Source organism: Dasypus novemcinctus, chromosome 5, assembly GCF_030445035.2.
Source record: "Dasypus novemcinctus isolate mDasNov1 chromosome 5, mDasNov1.1.hap2, whole genome shotgun sequence".
In the NCBI taxonomy this organism is placed as follows: Eukaryota; Metazoa; Chordata; class Mammalia; order Cingulata; family Dasypodidae; genus Dasypus; species Dasypus novemcinctus.
This window is the reverse complement of record NC_080677.1, coordinates 165,704,858-165,725,418: the sequence shown is the minus strand read 5'-3', so window position 1 is coordinate 165,725,418 and position 20,561 is coordinate 165,704,858. Positions and strand designations below refer to the sequence as shown.

Here is a 20,561-nt window from a genome sequence, read left to right as displayed (position 1 = left end):
TGGACTTCAACCATGTGACCAGTTACAGAAACTAGTACAGTAATGGTCATGAATATTCTTTCCTTGTTTCATTATGAGTATGTCTGTATATATATACATAAAATAATATCTTCGTTTTCTTCTCTAACCTTTCCTCTTATCATAAGGCATATGTTGTATTAGCTTCATGTCGTAGTATTTAAGGATATCAAGTTTAAGACTGAATAATACCCAAGGACTTGTACTCTATTCTGGAAAGATTTAGTGCATTTCTGGTTGTACAAAGGACTGGTTTTGTTTTTATTTAGAGACTAAGTATGGTTTAAAGTGATGTGTATGGTTGCCAAGTTGACAAGGGGTGGAGTGTGATGGTCAGGCTAATATGTCAACTCAGCCAGGCAATAACACCCAGGTGTCTGGTCAAGCAACTGGGCTAATCGTAATACAAAGCATTTCATCGATTCTAATCATCTGTGAATTGATTGCACAGATGGCTGGTTCCTAATCAACTAAGGAGATTGCAATCAGGAGTGAATGAGGTCTCCTCCAATCAGGTGAAGACCTTAAAAAGGGGACCTGATTCCAGTATTGAGAGAGAGAATTCCTACCTCTACTTCAGAAAGACAGCATCTCTTAGGAACTCATCAAGGACCTTCATCAGAGGTCCTGGTTTGCAGCCTGCCCTAGGGAATTTGGACTTGTGCATCTCCATTGTCACATGAGACAATTTTATAAAATCTCATACTATTTAGAGGTACCTCTGTCGGTTCTCTTTCCCTAGAGAACCCTAATTTAGCATATATGAAAAAACCACATCTTACATCATACTTAATGGTAAAGACTGAATGACTTCCTTCTAATATCAGAAATAAGACAAAGATGCCCATTTTTACCACCATTATTCAACACTGTACTGAAGTTCTAGCCAGGGCAATTTGGCAAGAAACAGAAATCAAAGGCATCCAATTTGGAACTTTCTTTATTTATAGATGACATGATCCTATATATATGGAGAAAATCCTGAAAAATCCAAAACAAAACTACTAGAGATAAACAGATTCAGCAAAGCAGTAGTATACAAGATCAACATACTAAAATCAGTAGTGTTTCCATACACTAGTAATGAGCAATCTGAACAGGAAATCAAGAAAAGAATTTCACTTAAAATAGAAACTAAAAGAATCAAATATCTAGGAATAAATTAAGACATGGATGTAAAGGACTTATACACAGAAAACTATAAAAGAAATCAAAGACCTGAACAAATGGAAGGACATTCTATGTTTGTGGACTGCAAAAATAAATATTAAGATGTTAATTTCAATGCAAACCCAACAAAATTTCAACAACCTTCTTTCCAGAAACAGAAAAGTCACTCATCACATTTATATGCATAGTTACGGGGACCAATCCATTTTGAAAAAGAACAAAGTTGGAAGAGTCACACTTCCCAATTTTAAAACTTATTACGCAGGTATAGTAATCAAAACAGCATGGTACTGGCACAAGTGCAAATAGACACATATAGACCAATGGAATCAAATTGAGAGTTCACAAATAAACACTGACATCTATGGCCAACTGGTTTTTGACAAGGCTACCAAGTGCACTCAATGGAGAAAGAATAGATTCTTCAACAAATGGTGCTGGGAGTACTGGATAGCCACATTCAGAAAGATGAAAGTGGGCTCCATACATAAAAATCAACTCAAAATGAATCTAAGACCTAAATGTAAGAACCAAAGCTGTAAAACTCCCAGAAGATAACACAGGAAAGCATCTTTAGGACCTTGTGTTACATAACGGCTTCTTAGACCTTATACCCAAAGCACAAGCAACAACTGAAAACACAGATAAATGGAACCTCATCAAAAATAAAAACTGTACTCATCAAAGGACTTACCAGGAAAGTAAAAAGACAACCTGCGGAATAGGAGAAATATTTAGAAACCACATATCCAGTAGGGTTTACTACCCAGAATATATAAAGATATTACATAACTCAACAACAAAAAGATAAACCAATTTAAAAATGGGCAAAAAAACTTGGACATTTCTCCAAAGATGATATATAAATGGCCAATAAGCACATGAAAAGATGCTCAACATCACTGTGATTCTGATTTACATTTCACTACTAGGGAAAGACAGCATTTCATACTAGGGAAATGTAAATCAAAACCACAATGGCCGCAATGAGATGGGTCATAGTTTGTAGCAGTACTTTGACGATGCTCTTTCATAGTTTGTAACAAATGTTTCACAACAATGCAAGGTGTTGGTGGTGGGGAAATGTATGGGAGCCTTGTATGATGCAATATATGCTTGATTTATAAATATACAAATTCTGTTTTTAAAAAAAAACAGTGAGATACCATTTCACGCCCATTAGAATGGATGCTATTAAAAAAGGAAAATAACAAGTGTTGGAGAGGATATAGAGAAATAAGAACACCCATTCACTGCTGATGGGAATGCTAAATGATGCAGCCGCTGAAAATAGTCTGTTCCTCAGGAAGCTAAGCACAGAACTATCATATGACCCAGCAATCTCACTACTAGTATACCCAAAAGAACTGAAAATAGGTACTCTAACAGATATTTATACATTAATGGTCATGCAACATTATTCACAATTGCCAAAAGATGGATGCAACCCTTGCGTCCATCAACCAATGAATGGTTAAATAAAGTGTGATATATAAAAAAAAACTGTAGTGTATATATGTACACACACGCATGTACACACACAATGGAATATCATTCAGCTGTAAAAAGCAAGCAATGAAGATCTGTTACATGCAACATGGATGAACCCTGAAGACATCCTATTCCATGAAATAACCTAGACACAAAAAAACAGATATTATATGATCTCACTGTTATTAATTAGAATAAGCAAATTCATCAGAATCAGAAACTAGAAAAAAGGTTTCCAGGGGTCAAGGTGTAGGAAGGGGGTGGGGAGTTACTCTTAAATGGACATAGAGTTTGTTGGAGTGATGGAAAGTTTAGGTAAGGACAGTGGTAATGGTAACACAAGAGCACCACTGAATTATGTACTTGAAAGTGGTTAAAAAGGAGAAATCCTAATTTATGTTAGGAGAACATTTTTTAAAAACCATGCCTGTACAACACAATCAATGAACTGTAAGTTAATAGTAGAATAATGTTTCAGCAATTGTAACAAAGTTACCACACAAATACACAGTGTCAATAGGGAAAATTCCAGGGAACGCTGTATTTTCTGCATGATTTTTCTGTAAACCTACAAGTTCTCTGATTAAAAAAAAAAAGTTTGAAAAAAACAAAGAAAAACCGGAAGATTAAGTTATTTATTTCACAAACAAGTAACTGAGGGTGAGATTAAAAAGCTTTCCAGAAGCGTGCGTGGCTCAACCAGCTGGGCACCTGTCTACCACATAGGAGGTCCCAGATTCAAGTCCTGGTGCCTCCTAAGAGGAGAAGATGCCCTCACCTGCCGTGATGAGTAGATGCCTAAATGAGCAGATGCCATGAGCCAGCACATACCACAGGCCACGGGAAGAGGATGTGGCTCAGGCCGTCGGGCACTCGCCACTTATGTGTGAGGTCCTGGGTTCAGTTCCTGGTGCCTCCCGGAGAAGGCGAGCAAACAATGAGCAGACAGATGAGAGAACTATCTGGGGGAAGACGGAACAAAACAGACAGACTTTTTTTTTTAAGCTTGCGCAGTTAAAATGGGAAATTTTACAATGAGCTTTCCAGGGAACAGATGTAGCTCAAGTGGTTGAGTACCTGCTTCCCACATGACAGGTACCAGGTTTGTTTCTTGATGTCTCCTAAAAACAAAAAACAAAGAAGCAAACAAACAAACAAAAAAACAACTCGAGGGAGCCAATGGGGCTCAGTGGTTGAGTGCCAACTCCCCACATACGAGGTCCCAGGTTCAATCCCCGGTCCCTGTACCTCAAAAGAAGAGCTTCCCACTGTGTCAAAACTCCCATTTCTTTGTTTCAAGAGCAATAAGACCCCACTGAAACGAGCCATCAGCTGGGTGGAGGAGGAATGCTGCGTTCCGCCCCAATGGTAGGCGGGCACCACATGCTCCCATCACCGCCAGCACTCAGCTCAGGGCCATGGAGCCAAGGCTACAAACAGAAATCTCAATGACACCTTACCTTCTCTACTCATCAGTAACATTTCCTTTATAAGTATCACACACATCTTGATATGGAAAGAAAAAACTGTGAAGAATCTTCTCAAAGGCCTAATTTTTAAAGTCTGTATCAGATAATCCCACTGGCTATATATACTAAAGGCAAAATTTGAAAATATATTACTGAAGTCTAAGTGAAGAACCTGTGAATGATAATTTAGTAAAATGTCTGTTTGAGAATGCACATTTGTTTTAGAGAAACCTAAATGTTACACTTACATTTTGAAGCCGACACAATTCCCGGAACATACACGTGGGCCCCCCGAAACACTGCATTACCACACTGTGCCCCAACAATAACTTCACACGGATGTTTTTTAATATTCTTCCTAGGGATTTAAGAGAAGAGAATTTTAACCAAGTAATATATCACCCAAGCCTGCCACTTTTCCAATGTTTCAACCTAAACCCTAAATCAATAACCTCTTGGGATGACTGTCCCGAGATAATGCCACCAAGGAAGAAGTAAGAAAGAGAACACTGAAAAAAGATACTTTTTTCTTTTGTTTTTTAAGGAGGCACTTGAGAAAAGAAGAAAAAGAAAAAGAAAAAGGTCCATGAGGCAGTATGAGGTTATTTTATGAATCTCAAAAGGAAAGTTAAGTTTGTAAATCAATTTATTCCTCTGGATAGCTTTGATGGCATTAAACTCAGGTGAGGGTGTTGATTAGATTACCTGTTAAGATTGCTGTAGGGCTTTTTACTGGACTATGTAAGGGAGGCCCAACTTTGGTTGGTTGAGTCCCCGCCCCCTTGCTGGGCTTGATAGTAAGAGACTCAGACACAGGAAGAGAGAGCTGTGCCATTTCTGATCCTGCCACGTGAGAAAGGAGACAGCTCAAACAGCTGAGGCCCTGGGATGAGATGAGCCATACTGTCTGATAGCTTAGAGCTGGGAAAGAGCAGAACAGCAAGGCTGACATACCAAGCCCAAGAGACAAGCCCTGAGCCAGCTTGCAGCTGAAATTAGGAAGAAAGCTAACATCTGAGCCTGAGAGAGGCCTGCTGGAGGGGAAGGAGAGACCAGGCAGAGATCACCCACCACCTTGCTTCAACACCTGGCAGCTCTGATGGTGCCTCGATTTTGACTTTTCACGACCTTGGAACTAACCTTTTACCTCCAAACAAATCCCCTTTATAAAAGCCAACAGATTTCTGGTACTTTCCATCAGCAGTCCTTTGGCAAACTGAAACAGTCCATTTAGCAATAACTACCAAACAACTATAACCCCAGTGACCAAGAACACCTGCTTGGCACAGTGGAATGTGGATCGAACCTACTTCCTCAACAGCTATGGCTGCCTCATTGGCTCCTTAGAACTGGGAACAGGGTCTAGGTGGACCAAAGCAGAGTTCAGGCACATCCAGGCTATGCCTACTCAGAGGACAAGGCTTGAAGAGAACCTGGCCCTTAGTCGTGGCTCAAGCAACAAGCTGCATTCTCTCCAGCAAACCCTGATAAAATCCCCGAGAAGTAGATCAGGGAAAAGAAGACAAAGAGCCATCTACTTGACTGCTGATGACCTGAGTTACCTAAGCACAGATAAACAAAAATTAAATCCCCAGGCAAAGTTACGCATTAAAAGACTTCTGGAGAACCTTCTTTACCTGCTCTGCATAAGAGGACCAGGTAAGACTAAAGCACTGCTGAGAACACACCTGAGGGGTTTCCAGGTACACCCTGAGCCCTTCTCCCATCCTGTATCACTCTTGAGCAAACTGCAAAGTAGGATGTAGCTGCTTCCATTCAGTGAGTGGTAAGAAGAAACGTAGGACCAAAAAAAAAATGCCTGAATAAGCAAAATAAAAAAAAATACATATCTGAAATATGTAATATATATATGAAATATATAAAAACCTGAAATACCTGTCTATGCTGTCAAAGAAACTAAAAAGAAAAAACTCAAAGAACAAAAAGATAGAAAAACAAAAAAGTGGGCTGGCAGAGCTCAGGAAATACAGGAAAATAAAACCTCTGAATTAATTAATTAGAAGCAGGGAAAAGTACTGATTGCTGAGACTCCATGAGCATCCACCATGGGCCACACATTATTCCAAGCACTTAGTCTCCACAGCAGCTCCATGCAGAGACTACTTTTATCCCCATTTCAGATAGGAAATGGAAAGCAGGGCACAGAGAAGTTAGGCAACGTATGTCCTATGCTCCTGACAAGAGAACCACTTCTTGAAACCAAGGGAGGTTTAAAAACAAAGCACAGAATGCAGAAGGCAAGTTAAAGCTCCTAAAAAGCAGATGCTGTGGGCAAAGTGCAGAAGTGTGAACACAACAGCTGAGGCTGCTGCTCCTGGAAAGCCCTGCCTGCAGGTCGGGACTCCTGGCTGGCAGCCTGCTCCCTCAATGACATAAGACATCCCCTATACAAGTGTCCACTGTTTCTTGACTGTGTGTGCTGAACACCTGCCTTCCTCCTGGAAGTCTGGAATTTGGGGACGTGCCAGGCAGAAGGTATCTACAGAGAAGAATTCAAACCTAGTGTCAGAGAAACAGACTTGGAGGGTGGGATGGCAGATATAAGAGGATTACTTTTATATTTATGTACAATCCTAATTTTTTACAAGCTTGTCTTACTTTTATAAAGTCCTAATTAAATTCTATCCTTTAACAAAATATAAAACACTGAAGCACAGGGAAAAGGTATTTAACAGAATGAGAAATGGCCAGATTTTGGACCTCGATGACTATTTTGTATCCTCATAAGAAACATAACCAGAAATTGTGCTCTACTGTAATAACTGAGTGGTTCAAAATTAAATAGGAGATGACAGAAATCAGAACATGGTTTCCTGGTGGGGGTGGGGTGCAGGCTGGAAGTGGGAGCAAGAGGGTTTCCTGGGGCGGCTCCAGATGTCAACTGGGTGCATCTGGACGCCAAGGCTGTAGACACTTGACAAACCCAGCAGCTGTACACTCAAGATCCGTCCAGTCACTGTATGCAAATTCACCCCTACAAAATCATGTTTTAATTGCAAAAGTAATGCATGCCTACAGTAAAAAATAAATGAAACAGAAACATTACAAGTGACAAACTCCTCTCCTTTTCTCCCAATCCAACCTCCCCAGAGTTAACAACTACTAACTGTTAGGTATGTTTTTACCTTCTAGACATTTTTTGTATATAAATAACTACACATACATTTTGTAATTGCTGAAAAATGGAATTATTTTTGCGTATTGCTCAGTAATCCACTTTTTACACTTAACTGAGTGTGAACATGGCATAAGTGCATACTTCTACACTGAAGGTCCTTACACTGTACAGATAAAGCATAATTTATTGAACCCATGCTCTATTGCTGAACCAGTAAATTACCTTAAAGCTTTAACAAAAATGACATTTTTACATTTATCATAACTCTTGGGAGTTTCACAAAAAATTTATATTATAATTAGGGATTTTTAAAAGCTTCTTGGGAATAGAATTCCCATTTTAATATGAAAGCTTACATTTCAATTTTCAAGCATATGCCTTCTAAATACATAAGTAACTAGAACAGAGCATGTTACAAAGTTATTTAAAATAATTGTTAAATCAATGAAAATTTCAGAAACATAGCAACTATCAAAGTAGGAAATTTGATGCTTTGTATTTTTGTTGTAGCTTGAGAAATAATTTTAATTTAGCAATGGAACCTCATAAGAAATACAAGTAAACAAAGAATGAAGCATCTCAGGAAAATCACTATACGAAGTGAACCCAAAACGTACTATTTTCCATAAGAGTATCAAGCCAGCATTTATGGATTTGCAAATACATGTTTATAAATTGCTAACAATGGAGAAACTGAGTATTATTACAAAACAATAAAAAAGATCCTGTGGCCAGTTTGTAGTAGAGAATAGGATTTGGAAATAAAGCTGTTACCCACCTGGGTCCCAGCACAGGAATCAGCAGGACGTCCTGGAGGACTGGATGCTGAAGGACAGGAACCCTGCGCCCATCCGGCTGCTGCTGGACACACAAGGACAGACGTCAGGGCCATCAACACCAGGGTCTCAACTTCACAGGTGCCCACACGGTGGCTACACGGATGTCCCTGCGCTGAGGAAACGTACATGGAAGCTGCACGGTTCAAGGAGCACGATGTACGCAGGTGTTCAGAAGGACTGACAGATGGACGGATGGACAAAAAGAATGTATGGCAAATGCAGAATGTTAAAATTGATGGATCTGGGTATGGGGGGATAGGAGGATGTTGGAGTTCTCTCTACGGGGTTGTATTAGTTTTATTCCTGAACTTTGAAAGTACTTCAAAATAAAAAGTTAAAAAATAAATATATACAATTATGAAAGTCAATACCTTTCCTCAGCTTTACTGATGATCTTTTCAGTATCATTTCCTACTAGAGCATGGAGTGTGGTTTGAGACACTTTCACTATATTCCATGGTACACTGCAAGAATCAGAAAGATCTCAAAGCAGCAACGTTCCCTCTATCATTCGATTCTGAAGTTTCCTGACTCCTTTATTAGGCTTTTTTGCTGACTGCTTGACACTTCAAAAATACCTGTCACATTTACCTGGAGTGACTGGTGTAGAAAACAAGTACCCAATTCAGAATTACCTGTTTTACTCTTTGAAGAGCAGCGTCTCACTAGGCCACCACAGGCAGAGGTTACTTTGTGCATGACCAAGCACCACTTAATGCTCACACCCACCGGAAGCCACGCTAACAGGGTGAGGGGAGTCAGAGCCTCTGGCAGAGCTCAGGATCCAGCACCTCCCTCATGCTTGGCTGCCAGACTGCAAACGGGAAGAGCCAGAGAGACACGGGAGCACGAGCGCAGGCTCAGGAGAGCCAGCTGTGCACACCTCGCTGCCACCACACCCAGGCCAGGAGCATCTGCAAATGCTTCCAACCAGGGCTCGCTTCCTAAAGGTTACTGAACGTGCAACCACACGCTGCTGGTGCACGCAGCAGAGAAGTTGGCACTGCATGCGGCAGGGCAGAACTCGGGGCAGCCGCCCAGCACACCAGACGCAGGGACCCAGGGCCCACCAGAGAGCCACATGCGGATATCTGAGAAAGGGTCTCCACGGTGTAGGCTGCGGCTCAAAACAACGTTTTCTCTATAATTTGATTCTAAGTGGACCCAAAATGCGTTACTTTCAATGCATTCTTCTTCATAAGGCTTTTCTGCTGAGGCTCAGGTGAAGCGGGCTACAAGCTACGGCCCGACCGGCAGAGCTGCCAGCTCTGGGCCAGGAGGCTGGCATTCGGTGGGTGGGCAGAGGCAGCTCCAAGGCTCAGCTGGGCTGAGGTGGAGACTGGATTCCAGGTCAGTGTCCACTCACTAACTTTCAACTGTTACACGAAAGAACGAAAATAACAATACGTATTTTGTAGTGTCCAGTAGTACCCATAAATTATCCAGAACACTTCTAAAATCAGCTTATTTATAAGTTGACAAGGAAAGAGGAAAAAAGTACGCATTTAAGAAATAGTTACACTTCTACAAGCCAACATCTCTCCCGATTTCTGCATCTTCTAGACAAACATATCCAACAGACAGCTAGTAAAAAATCTGAAGAGTAAACCCTCTCCTTCAATCAAACCCCTCTCCCTCTTTCTTCCTCATTCCCTCCTGCTCTCTCACTGTTTGATGACCTTACAGAAGCCAGGCTATGGAAAACACATCTTAACAGGGAGAATTTAGACAATAAATCTGCCATTTGTTTTTTGTTTTATTTGCACTATTTGCCTTACACTGCAGAAATATTTTTTAGAGATCAAACATTCTTAAGACAAAGTATTCCTTCTCTCCTTTTCTATCAGGGACATATTAAGATGATACAGAAATAAAACTACACACATGCATGCCTTTCCTAACAACACAAATGATGATTTCCTAAAACTGAGCATGCCCCTGCTTCTTTGGGTTTAAACAGCTTTACTGCCATTATATATACTATATAATTCATTCATTTTAAGTGTACAATTCAATGATTTTTACTAAGGTTAAAGAACTGTGCAGCCACCACCACACCCAGTTCTACACTTCCACCCCTTCTGCCCACAGGCGGTCAGTCCTGTTCCCCACCACCCCTACTCCCAGTGCCAAGCAACCACGAACTGCATCCCGTCCTACCGAGGGGCCTTCCCCAGGCACGTCTCAAAAACGGCACCACCCGTGGCCTTTGTGTCTGGCTTCTCTCAGTTAACGCTCCTGAGGTTCCGATGTTGCAGCAGGCGCCAGCACGCACTGCTTTTCACTGATGTGCAGCAGCTTCTGCGAGGACATACCACGACCTTGATCCCATCCATTCACTACCAGATGGACATTCGGATCATCTGCCCTTTTTGGTGACTATGAATAATGAGGCTGTGAATATCTACGTGCAAGCATTTGTGTGGACGTGTTTTCATCTCTCCAGGGTGGATGACCAGGAGTGGAACCGCAGGGTCCCATGTTAAGTGCAGGTTTACCTTTTGAAGAAACCACCAAGCTGTTTTTCAGACAGGCTGCACCACTTTACATCCCCACCTGTACATATGAGAATTTCAGTCTGTCTACATCCTCGCCACCCAAATGAAACATTAAATGTTTAAATTTCAAAAGGTGGCCCAGAGAAATCTAGGGACAAAGCACCTACTCTTCTACCCTTCTGGCCATCTCTTTAGGACACAAGTGAGCTCTAGCAAAGCCTCCTCCAAGTCGCCTTCCTGCCAGGATCAGGACCGCTCTGCCACCAATGTCCTCTCTAGTGCCTACAGCCCAAATGTTCCTTTAAGGAAAAGGGCAGAGCCGAGAGATTCCCTCCATCCTAGTCTAGCTCCTGGCTCATTGGACTAAGACTCAGGAACACCCAAGTCCTAGGAACAACTGCTAGAAAATAAACTGGCGGTGCCTGAGTTACAGACACCTGTGATGGGCCTCTTTCTACCACCTAATAATACACGTGTGGCCATATACAGCAATAATAATTTTAGTTGCTTTAGAGGAACTCCTTATATTTTACACTTAACGTCATTACTCTCAGTAATATTATCACTACCAATAAGTAAAAATTGGAGTAACTTTTCTCCAAGACTTACTTATTATACTAAGTTTTAGTCTCATACATTCAGATTCTATATCTGGCTCTCAACTCATAATGTGGTTTTCTACTCATGACTTGAAATTTGTGGAAGTGTCCCTAAGGAAAACATAACAAACATGCCATAAATATACTCAATAAAAGAAAAACATGAAACAATACCAGTGTTAGATAATTATCTGAAGACTTCCGAATACCACCATTCAGAATAAACTGCTAACAGTGGAAACACATAAATGTCAGCTCTTTAATTACAATGTTTGCCTCATTTTTGTTTTTTTTTTAAGGAGGTACTGGAATCAAACACACACTGGAAAAAGGCATGGAACCACCTGAGCTACAACTGCTCCCCTGCCTCTTACTTTTAATTTATGGGTTTTTTTTTTTAAGATTTATTTTTTATATATTTCTCTCCCCTCCCCATCCCGTTGTTTGCTCTCTGTGTCCATTCACTGTGTGTTCTTCTGTGCCCACTTCTTCTGTGCCCGGGAATCTGTGCTCTTTTTGTTACCTCATCTTGTTGTGTCAGCTCTCCATGTGTGCAGCGCCATTCTTGGGCAGGCTGCACTTTCTTTCGCGCTGGGCAGCTCTCCTTACAGGGCGCACTCCTTGCGCGTGGGGCTCCCCTATGCAGGGGACAGCCCTGCATGGCAAGGCACTCCTTATGCGCATCAACACTGTGTATGGGCCAGCTCCACACAGGTCAAGGAGGCCCAGGGTTTGAACAGCAGACCTCCCATGTGGTAGGAGGATGCCCTATCCATGGGCCAAGTCTGCTTAATTTAGATACAAATTAGGGAGAAATGGGCCTGACATGAACCACTATAACTTAAGAAACTTATTAACTTCAACTACAATTTATTAAGTACCTCTCAGACATCCATTTTCCTCCATCTTATGTTTCTCTGAAGGCAAATCTTAGTGCAGAGAGTATGTAACATAAAAATGAAAAGGTACTGAAAGCAAACAAATAAGACAGTTTAAACAAGACAATCTGTATTAGTCAGCCAAATGGGTGCTGATACAAAATACCAGAAGCCTGTTGGCTTTTATAAAGGGTATTTTTTGGGGTAGGAGCTTACAGATATCAGGCCATAAAGCGTAAGTTACTTCCCTCACCAAAGTCTATTCTCATGTATTGGAGCAAGAGGGCTGCCAACGTCTGCCAGGGTTCAGGCTTCCTGGGTTCCTCCCTTCCAGGGTCTTGCTTCTCTCTAGTTTCAGGGTTCCTCTCTTCCTGGGGCTGCTTCTCTTTCCTCTGTGTGCTTACTTCCTGGGGCTCCCGCTTAAGACTTCAGCATTAAACACCAACATCAAAACGCCACCATTAAAAACCCTCCAACTCTGTCCTTTGCCATGTCTTTTATCTGTGAGTCCCCACCCACTAAGGGGTGAGGACTCAACACGCTACAAACATGACATAAAGCCCTAATCACAATTAATCACACCCACCGTACAGACCAATTTACAAACATAATCCAATATCTATTTTTGGAATTTATAACTGTATCAAACTACTACACAATCCAAATGTTTTTTGGCTTGAAACTCATAAAATGTCATCCCTTAATATCATTTTCACTTACATGAGTATTGAGCCAAAACTATTTTATTGGCTGAACTAAAAAAGCTGTTTTATTCCGAAAATACGTCCTCTATATTGTTCTAATTTCCTGGTTTTATTAAGGATAGTAAGGGGCCTCCAAATCTATTTTTATGTCAATTATAAGCAGAATCCTACAAGTAGAAGTATCTCCCTGCCCTGGGACTCACCTCAGCTGTACCTCCTGTGCTAATTAGTTGTACCGGCTTTCAGGTTTGAAGAGACATCTTCATATGTATATTTTAGTGATGAAGCAAATGAGAGCCAGAGGGGTTTGGTAACTTAGTCACCAAAAATGAACCAATTCCAAATCAGAAGTGATAGGGTCAGGTTTTAGTAATACCACTTACTATGTAACCTTGAATAATTTAACATTCACAATCCTCAATGTCCTTACTTGTAAAACTGAGTAGTAATACATCATTGATAGCATTTTAATAGGTATTTGATACAGATCGGAGAGCACCACACATATGTGTAAAATGTCAAAAATTTACACAAACCTTCTCGAGTTCATTGAGCAGAAGATCCTTCACGTGCTGTACTGAGGCCAGGTGTGTATTCACTCTGACAGTTGTGAATGACGGCGGGCGAGACAGCTGAGTTAGCAGAGCTTCAAAATTCCTTTCTGCTTCTTGTTTATCTGAAGCAGTTACAACCTGAAAAGAAAAAAAGAACAGGTTAACATTTCAACTTCACTGTATTACTTTAAAATACTAAGCAGAATATGTTCATACATTTTGTTACATCTAATGAAACATCTTTTCATTTTGCTGCATTTATTCAGTATACTTGGGTTTAACCGTGGTCATTGTAACTTAAAACACCTGCCATGAAGAGCGTGCAAAACACTGCCTTAAATTCAAAAGCATTATCAATATTTTGAACATATTAATTTCTCCTACACTTATTCATATAAACTCAGGATTTTATTCTACCTATTTACAATACATTATTAACTGTTACATCACTGCTGTAAAGCTACTTACTCATATTCTGGAGCAAATTGGCTAACAACCTTCTAAACACAAGGGTTTGGAACATAAGTGCTGACACCATCATCCAAAGATTTGCCCAGTATTTCAGATTTTTAATATAGCGTTCTTTAATAAAATCAGATATAGCTCAAACAAGATCATTAGCAAGGATACTTGTCAGAAACAAAGATTTAAAGATTCAAACAACCAAGTTTCCATATAATTAACCTAAGCTTTTCAAGTCACACATGCCCCACTTTTGTTTGTTTTTGTTATGGACTCTACCCTGCCCTGCAGAATCTTCAAGCTTCCTAATCCAACAGCGTGAAAGCATCAGTACTTCTCAGAGCTTAGTCTGTTCTTTATTAGAACAGAATACTGCTTGCCCTTCAATCACTTTCACAAGGAACAATTTTTCTTTTCATAAATCAGAGTTAGGGGGTTGGAAGCAGAGGTATTGTCAAACAAAAATTTGGATCTTTTATAAAATTATGTTCATCATTAAAGAAAATTTCTGGTTTCCCCCTATATTTCTCTGAATATGTTCCTTATATTTTAAGTACTTTTATATCAAGAGAAGATATCCTAATCCCTAGCTAGGCTAACAAAAATAAAAAAAGAGAAGATGCAAATACAATCAGAAATGAAAGGGGAGAAGTTATGACTGAACCCACAGAAATAAAAAGGATTCTAAGAGGACAGTATGAGAAAGATATGCTAACAAAGTAGACAGACTATATGAAATAGACAAATTCCTAGAAATGCCCAAACAACCTACATTGATGCTACCAGAAACACAAGAACTAAAACCAATCACATTTAAAGAGATTGCATCAGTCATTAAAAATCTAGCAAACGAAAGTCCAGGACCAGATGGCTTCACAGGTGAAATCTACCATGCATTTCAAAAAGAATGAACACCAATCCTGTTTAAAATCTTCCAAAAAATTGAAGAGGGAAAAGTACCCAACATATTTTATGAAGCCAACATCACCCTAATACCAAGGCCAGATAAAGGTACCATAAGAAAAGAAAATTACACACCAATTTCTCTAATGAATATAGATGCAAAAATTCCCAACAAAATATTTGCAAATCGAATTCAACAGCGTATCAAAAGACTTACACATCATGACCAAGTGGGATTTATTCCTGGTATGCAAGGCTGGTTCAACATAAGAAAATCAATTAATGCAAAACACCACTTTAACAAATTGAAGGACCAAAAATCACATGATCTTCTCAATGCAGAAAAGGCACTTGACAAAATCCAGTGTTTTTTGATAAAAAACACTTCAAAAGATAGGAATAGAAAAAAAATTCCTCAATCTGATAAAAAGCACGTAAGAAAAACCCACAGCCAACATTGTAGTCAATGGGGAAAGGTTGAAAGCTTTCCCTCTAAGATCAGGAACAAGACAAGGATGCCCAGTGACACAAATGTTAATTCAATATTGTACTAGAAGTTCTAGCTATGGCAATTAGACAAGAAAAAAAATTAAAGGCATCCAAATAGGAAAAGAGGAGTTACAACTCCGTTGGCGGAGGGCATGATCCTTTACTTACAAAATCCTTAAGTATCCACGACAAAGCTACTTGAGCTAATAAATGAATTCCGCAAAATGGCAGGATACAAGATCAACATGCAAAAATCAGTAATGTTTTTGTACACTAGTACTGAACAATATGAGGAGGAAAAAAGAGGGGAAATTCCATTTACATTAGCAACAAAAAGACTCAAATACCTACTAATTAATTTAACCGAAGTACAGGACCTATATGCAGAAAACTATAACACAACACTAAAAGAAATTTTAAAAGATCTAAATAAGTGGAAAGGCATTCTATGTTCATGGATTAGGATAACTATTGTGAAGATGTCAATCTTATCTAAACTGATCTAAAGATTCAATGTAACAACAATGAAAATTCTAATAGCCTACTTTATAGAATTAGAAAAGGTAATTACTAAGTTCATTTGGAAGGGAAAGTGCACCCAAAGCTACAGCGGTCAAAACTTCATAGTACTGGCATAAAGATAGACACATTCATCAGTGGAACAGAGATTCAGAAATAAACCCTCACCTATAAGGTCAATTGGTTTTTGACAAACATACCAAGTCCATGTTAATGGGACAAAACAGTTTCTTCAACAAATGGTTCTGGGAGAACTGAAAGAGAACCCCTATCTCACTCCCAATACCAGAATCAACTCAAAATAGATCAAAGACCTAAATATAAAAGCCAGGACCATAAAACTACTGGGAGATAATGTAGGGAAACATCTTAATGACCTTGCGGTAGGTGGTGGTTTCTTGGACCTTACACCCAAAGTACATGCAACAAAAGAGAAAAACACATAAATGGGACCTCCTCAAAATTAAACACTTTAGCACCTCACAGGACTTTGTCAGAAGGGTGAGAAGGTAGCCAACTCAATGGGAGAAAATACTTGGAAATCACACGTCAGATAAGAGTTTAATATCCAGGATGGGTAAACTGATATTACAACTCAACAATAAAAAGACAAATGACCCAAATAAAATATGAACAAAAGACTTGAATAGACATTTGTCCAAAGAAGAAATACAAATGGCAAAAAAAACATATGAAGAAATGTTCAACATCACTAATGATTAAATGCAAATCAAAACTACAGTGAGGGAAACGGACTTTGGCCCAGTGGTTAGGGCATCCGTCTACCACATGGGAGGTCCGCGGTTCAAACCCCGGGCCTCCTTGACCCGTGTGGAGCTGGCCATGCGCAGCGCTGATGCACGCAAGGAGTGCCGTGCCACGCAGGGGTGTCCCCCGCGTGGGGGAGCCCCACGAGCAAGGAGTGCGCCCGTGAGGAGAGCCGCCCAGCGTGAAAAGAAAGAGCAGCCTGCCCAGGAATGGCGCCGCCCACACTTCCCGTGCCGCTGACGACAACAGAAGTGGACAAAGAAACAAGACGCAGCAAATAGACACGAAGAACAGACAACCAGGGGAGGGGGGGAAATTAAATAAATAAATAAATCTTTAAAAAAAAAAAAAAAACTACAGTGAGATATCATTTCACACCTATCAGAATGGCCACTATTAAAAAGACAGAGAATTACAAGTGGTGGAGAGATAGGAACAGTTCTTCACTGCTGGTGGGAGTGCGGAATGGTGCAGCCAGTATGGAGGACGGCTTCGCAGGCCCTAAAGAAGCTTTAGACTTTCACGTGACCCTGCAACACCACTACTGGGTATACACCCAGAACTGACAGCACTGACACGAAAGGACATCTTGCACACCGATGTTTACAGCAACATTATTCAAAATTGCCAAAACCTGGAAACAACCCAGGTGTCTATCAACCAATGACTGGATAAACAACCTGTGGTGTACTCACAGGACGGATTATGCAGCTGTAAGAAGAAATTGTCATAAAGCATGACAACATGGATGAACCTGGAGGACATTATGTTGAGCAAAGGAAGCCAAACACAAAAGGACAAATACTGCATGATTGTGTTACTATTAAGAAAGCACACTGTGTAACATACTGTGTGATTTAAAATTTTTATATAAATCTAGTACATTTGAGAAACATTTTTATTCAACTGTTTTTAAAATTTTTTAATTGTTTATATTTTCAATTATTAAATGTACAAAATAAAGTTAAAAAAAGAGAGAAGATATTCCCTTTCCACAGTCTAGTCCCTCAGATCTATTTATTTAGGCCTTTAACATAACGTGGAAATAAAATGTAGAATTCAAATCTTAAGGCCATGGCTTCAGCAGCATCTTCAAAAATGAATATTTGAGAAGACTTATTTGAATAACAGAAAACCAAAGATGTAGGGGAAAAAAAAGAAAAAATCACTCAAGACTTACAAACTGAGCACTGCCAGCAGCAAACAGAATTAAGTTGTTGAGGAAGGACTTCTTCTGTGTCAGGAACAATGAGAGCTGCTTCCACTTACGCTAAATTCCCTAAAACAACCTTGTAAAATATTTTTAATCATTCCATTTTCACAGAAAAGGTTCCGTGGGAAGCAAATCAAGTCTGAGATGCTGAAGCTGTAACTTTCCTCATTCCACCTGAGTACTTTACTCTGCCTTCAGCGCGCAGCACGATTACGCGACAGCTGTGTCAACTTGGGTAAGTCACATAATTCCTTGGACTCTCTTTTCTCACCTGTAAGGAGGAAAATTCTACCAAAAAAAGGTGCAATGACCCGGCTGGCGCAGGCCCTCGCGGGCGGCGGGCGAGCTGGAGGCGCCTCCCCGGGGCCGGGCCAGAACTCGGCGGGCGCGCGGCCCCCGCCCAGACCCCGCCCAGACCCGGCCCTGGGGCGGGCCGCCTCTCCCGGCGCCGCGGGGCCGCGCGAGCACCCGGCGCGCACCCGCGCAGACCCGGGGCCCGTCCGCCCGGCCCAGAGCGCGCCCGCTGTCCTCCGGCGCCGGCGGACCTACCTCGGCATTCACGAAGCTCTCTCGGAGGTAGTCCTCGACCTCCGGCCTCAGGGCGAGCTTAGGCACGACGGGCATTCCCCCCCCGGCGCGCCCGCCAGCGCCGCCAGCGCCGCCAGCACCGACGCCGCGGGACGCGCCTCACGCGCGCCTCGTTTCCCGGCAGACCGCGCCCCTGCGCGTCACTTCCGGTACCTGAGGCCCGCTCCGGAGGCGGCCGGGGGCCAGCGCGCTTCCGGTCCCGGGTCGGGGCGGAGTCGGAGCCTAGGGAGGGTCAGGCTGGAGGGGATCCTGAAGCGGGGGGAGAGGGGGAGGAGGCCAAAGCAGGGACGAGCGGGGCGGGGGGCCGTGGTGGGGGGCAGGGTTCCCCAAAGAGGGAGGCGCGGGGAGGCCAGCCCCGAGGAGCGTGCGGGCGGGGGACCCCAAGGAGGGATGAGGGCTCAGGGCGCTCGGAGGAGGAAGGGAGGGGGAGGCGAAGGGGTCCTGAGGAGGGAGCGGGAGGTGTTGGCGAGGGCACAGCCTGGGGGCGAGGCCTGAATCGGGTGGCTAGGAAGCAGGGTCCTGCAGGTGATCCGCGTGGAGGACCAGGCCAGAGTCTACCTGGACAACTTTACCTGCTTCACAGTTCCTGTATTTGAAAGCTGGGTTAATATCGTGAATGCCTGGATAAAACTCAAAACTACAGGTCGTATTAACAAATAGTTATAAGGCTCCTTGTATCATAGTTGACATGATTTAAAGTTTGGCACAGTCTTTTTGTTAGAGTTAGAACAAATAGTTCTTCCTGCCGCTTTTTCTTTCTTCAGAGATTAGAGTATAATAGCTACTTTGTATGATACGCCAACTCCTTACTAGGTTCTGTAGACAATATTTTACCATATAACCATAACACCCCACAAATATCCTGCAAGGTGGTGAGCGTCATTTTTGTTTTAGTGATGAGCAAACTTCCCCTGGTCTCACAGAGTGAGCTAGTTGGGATGAAAACCAGAGCCATCTGGCTTTAAAGGCAATGCTGTCTTTCCACCATAGCATATCTCTTAAGTTCGTGGGTTTCTCTCATGACTGAATCACCTGAAAATGACATGAGAAATGTCTAAACCAGACATTTCAAAGGAATTTTTGCAGCTCAACTTTATTTTGGCCATAGCACCAAAAATGGCTGGAATCTGTAGCTGAGAGAAAAGGGGAGGAGCAATTTGAACATGATCATCAACTCTATAGGAGTAGAGGCCATCTCACTGCATAATCAGTGACTAACGCTAACTCGCTATTCACTGAGTGACTAAAGGGATATACATATAAACTAGAGAAAATACTCAGTCAACACTGACTCAGTACCTGGCACAGTGCCATAACTGCAATGGCTACTGTGATGAAGTGGAGGCCTGATAGTGTCTAAGGTTGGTTCGAGAAAGTGTATGATAAACCTAAAGTTGGCATAGTGGACACATACTGTCTAAGAATAGACCCATGTAACAGCCACTTAGATCATTTAGGTGGCGCAATCCACGCAGGCAATATCTGGGGAGTGGGGGAACCCCAAGGTTCAGTGCCAGGTGATGGCTCTCTAAAACTTAATCCTACCCAACAAAATCTATCCCTTAATATTTAATGTCATGGCAGGGCAGAGAATGGGAGTTGGGGGATGGTTGGGGGGAAAAAAGCCTGGAAAGGTTCTTAGGAATGGAACTGTAGCAAAGAGTAGTACCATTGTTTGAAAAGAGGAGAGCACCTGGCAAATTGGACCAGCCTCAAAAATCTCCTATCCTATTGATATGAAGACAGTGGTCATCAGAGGTTCTGTGGGGAGGGAGAGGGAACAACAGCTGTAACATGGGGCATTTGTGAGACATTGGATTTGTCCTGCATGATATTACAATGTGTTCATCAAATATAACAACTACCACACTAAAGAAAGATGTTAATGAGAGAAAGTGTAGGAGGAAGAGGCAGCAGGGTATATGGGAATCCCCTATATTTTTAATGTAATATTTATGCAATCTAAAGCTCCTTTAAAAATATTTTTTTTAAAAGCTCCTGTAAATGTCTGCTGCCAAGCAGGGAGAGAGGGAGAACCCACAGGGCCCCTCAGAGACTGCACATATTCATGATGAATGCTTTGAGGCTCCACTCCAGAAGGAGCACACCCCAAATGGGGGAAGGAGCTGATCCTCTTGAGCCCCAAGTATGCAAGAGACAGTAATTCCCATTGACTGAATTATGACCAGTTGAAGGCTCAAGGATATTTCAACCCAGTAAATGTTTTCAAAACCAAATTATCTTGACTCCTCTTTGTGAA

At 41.7% G+C, this 20,561-nt stretch overlaps 1 protein-coding gene and 1 long non-coding RNA gene across 3 annotated transcripts in view; one reads left to right on the top strand and one right to left on the bottom strand.

Moving 5' to 3' along the window:
* Positions 1 to 18,441, bottom strand: part of NSUN6 (NOP2/Sun RNA methyltransferase 6) — a 61,015-nt gene extending 42,574 nt beyond the window's left edge. Inside the window, exons 1-4 of one of the 2 annotated variants that reach the window (XM_012528654.3) lie at positions 18,263 to 18,441; positions 13,342 to 13,497; positions 8,066 to 8,145; positions 4,397 to 4,506 (exon numbers count right to left, since the gene is read on the bottom strand). In XM_012528654.3, the coding sequence (XP_012384108.2) occupies positions 4,397 to 4,506; positions 8,066 to 8,145; positions 13,342 to 13,497; positions 18,263 to 18,337 (421 nt within the window). In that variant the 5' untranslated portion in view covers positions 18,338 to 18,441. Of the gene's footprint in view, positions 1 to 4,396; positions 4,507 to 8,065; positions 8,149 to 13,341; positions 13,498 to 18,262 lie in introns of both variants that reach the window. The other variant, XM_012528653.3, reaches the window with a different exon arrangement.
* A 314-nt stretch (positions 18,442 to 18,755) lies between these two features.
* LOC131278580 (uncharacterized) lies at positions 18,756 to 20,538 on the top strand. Its single transcript, XR_009185959.1, has 2 exons — positions 18,756 to 18,944; positions 20,297 to 20,538. It is a non-coding gene; the product is annotated as an uncharacterized lncRNA (long non-coding RNA).
* Positions 20,539 to 20,561: the final 23 nt, after the last annotated feature.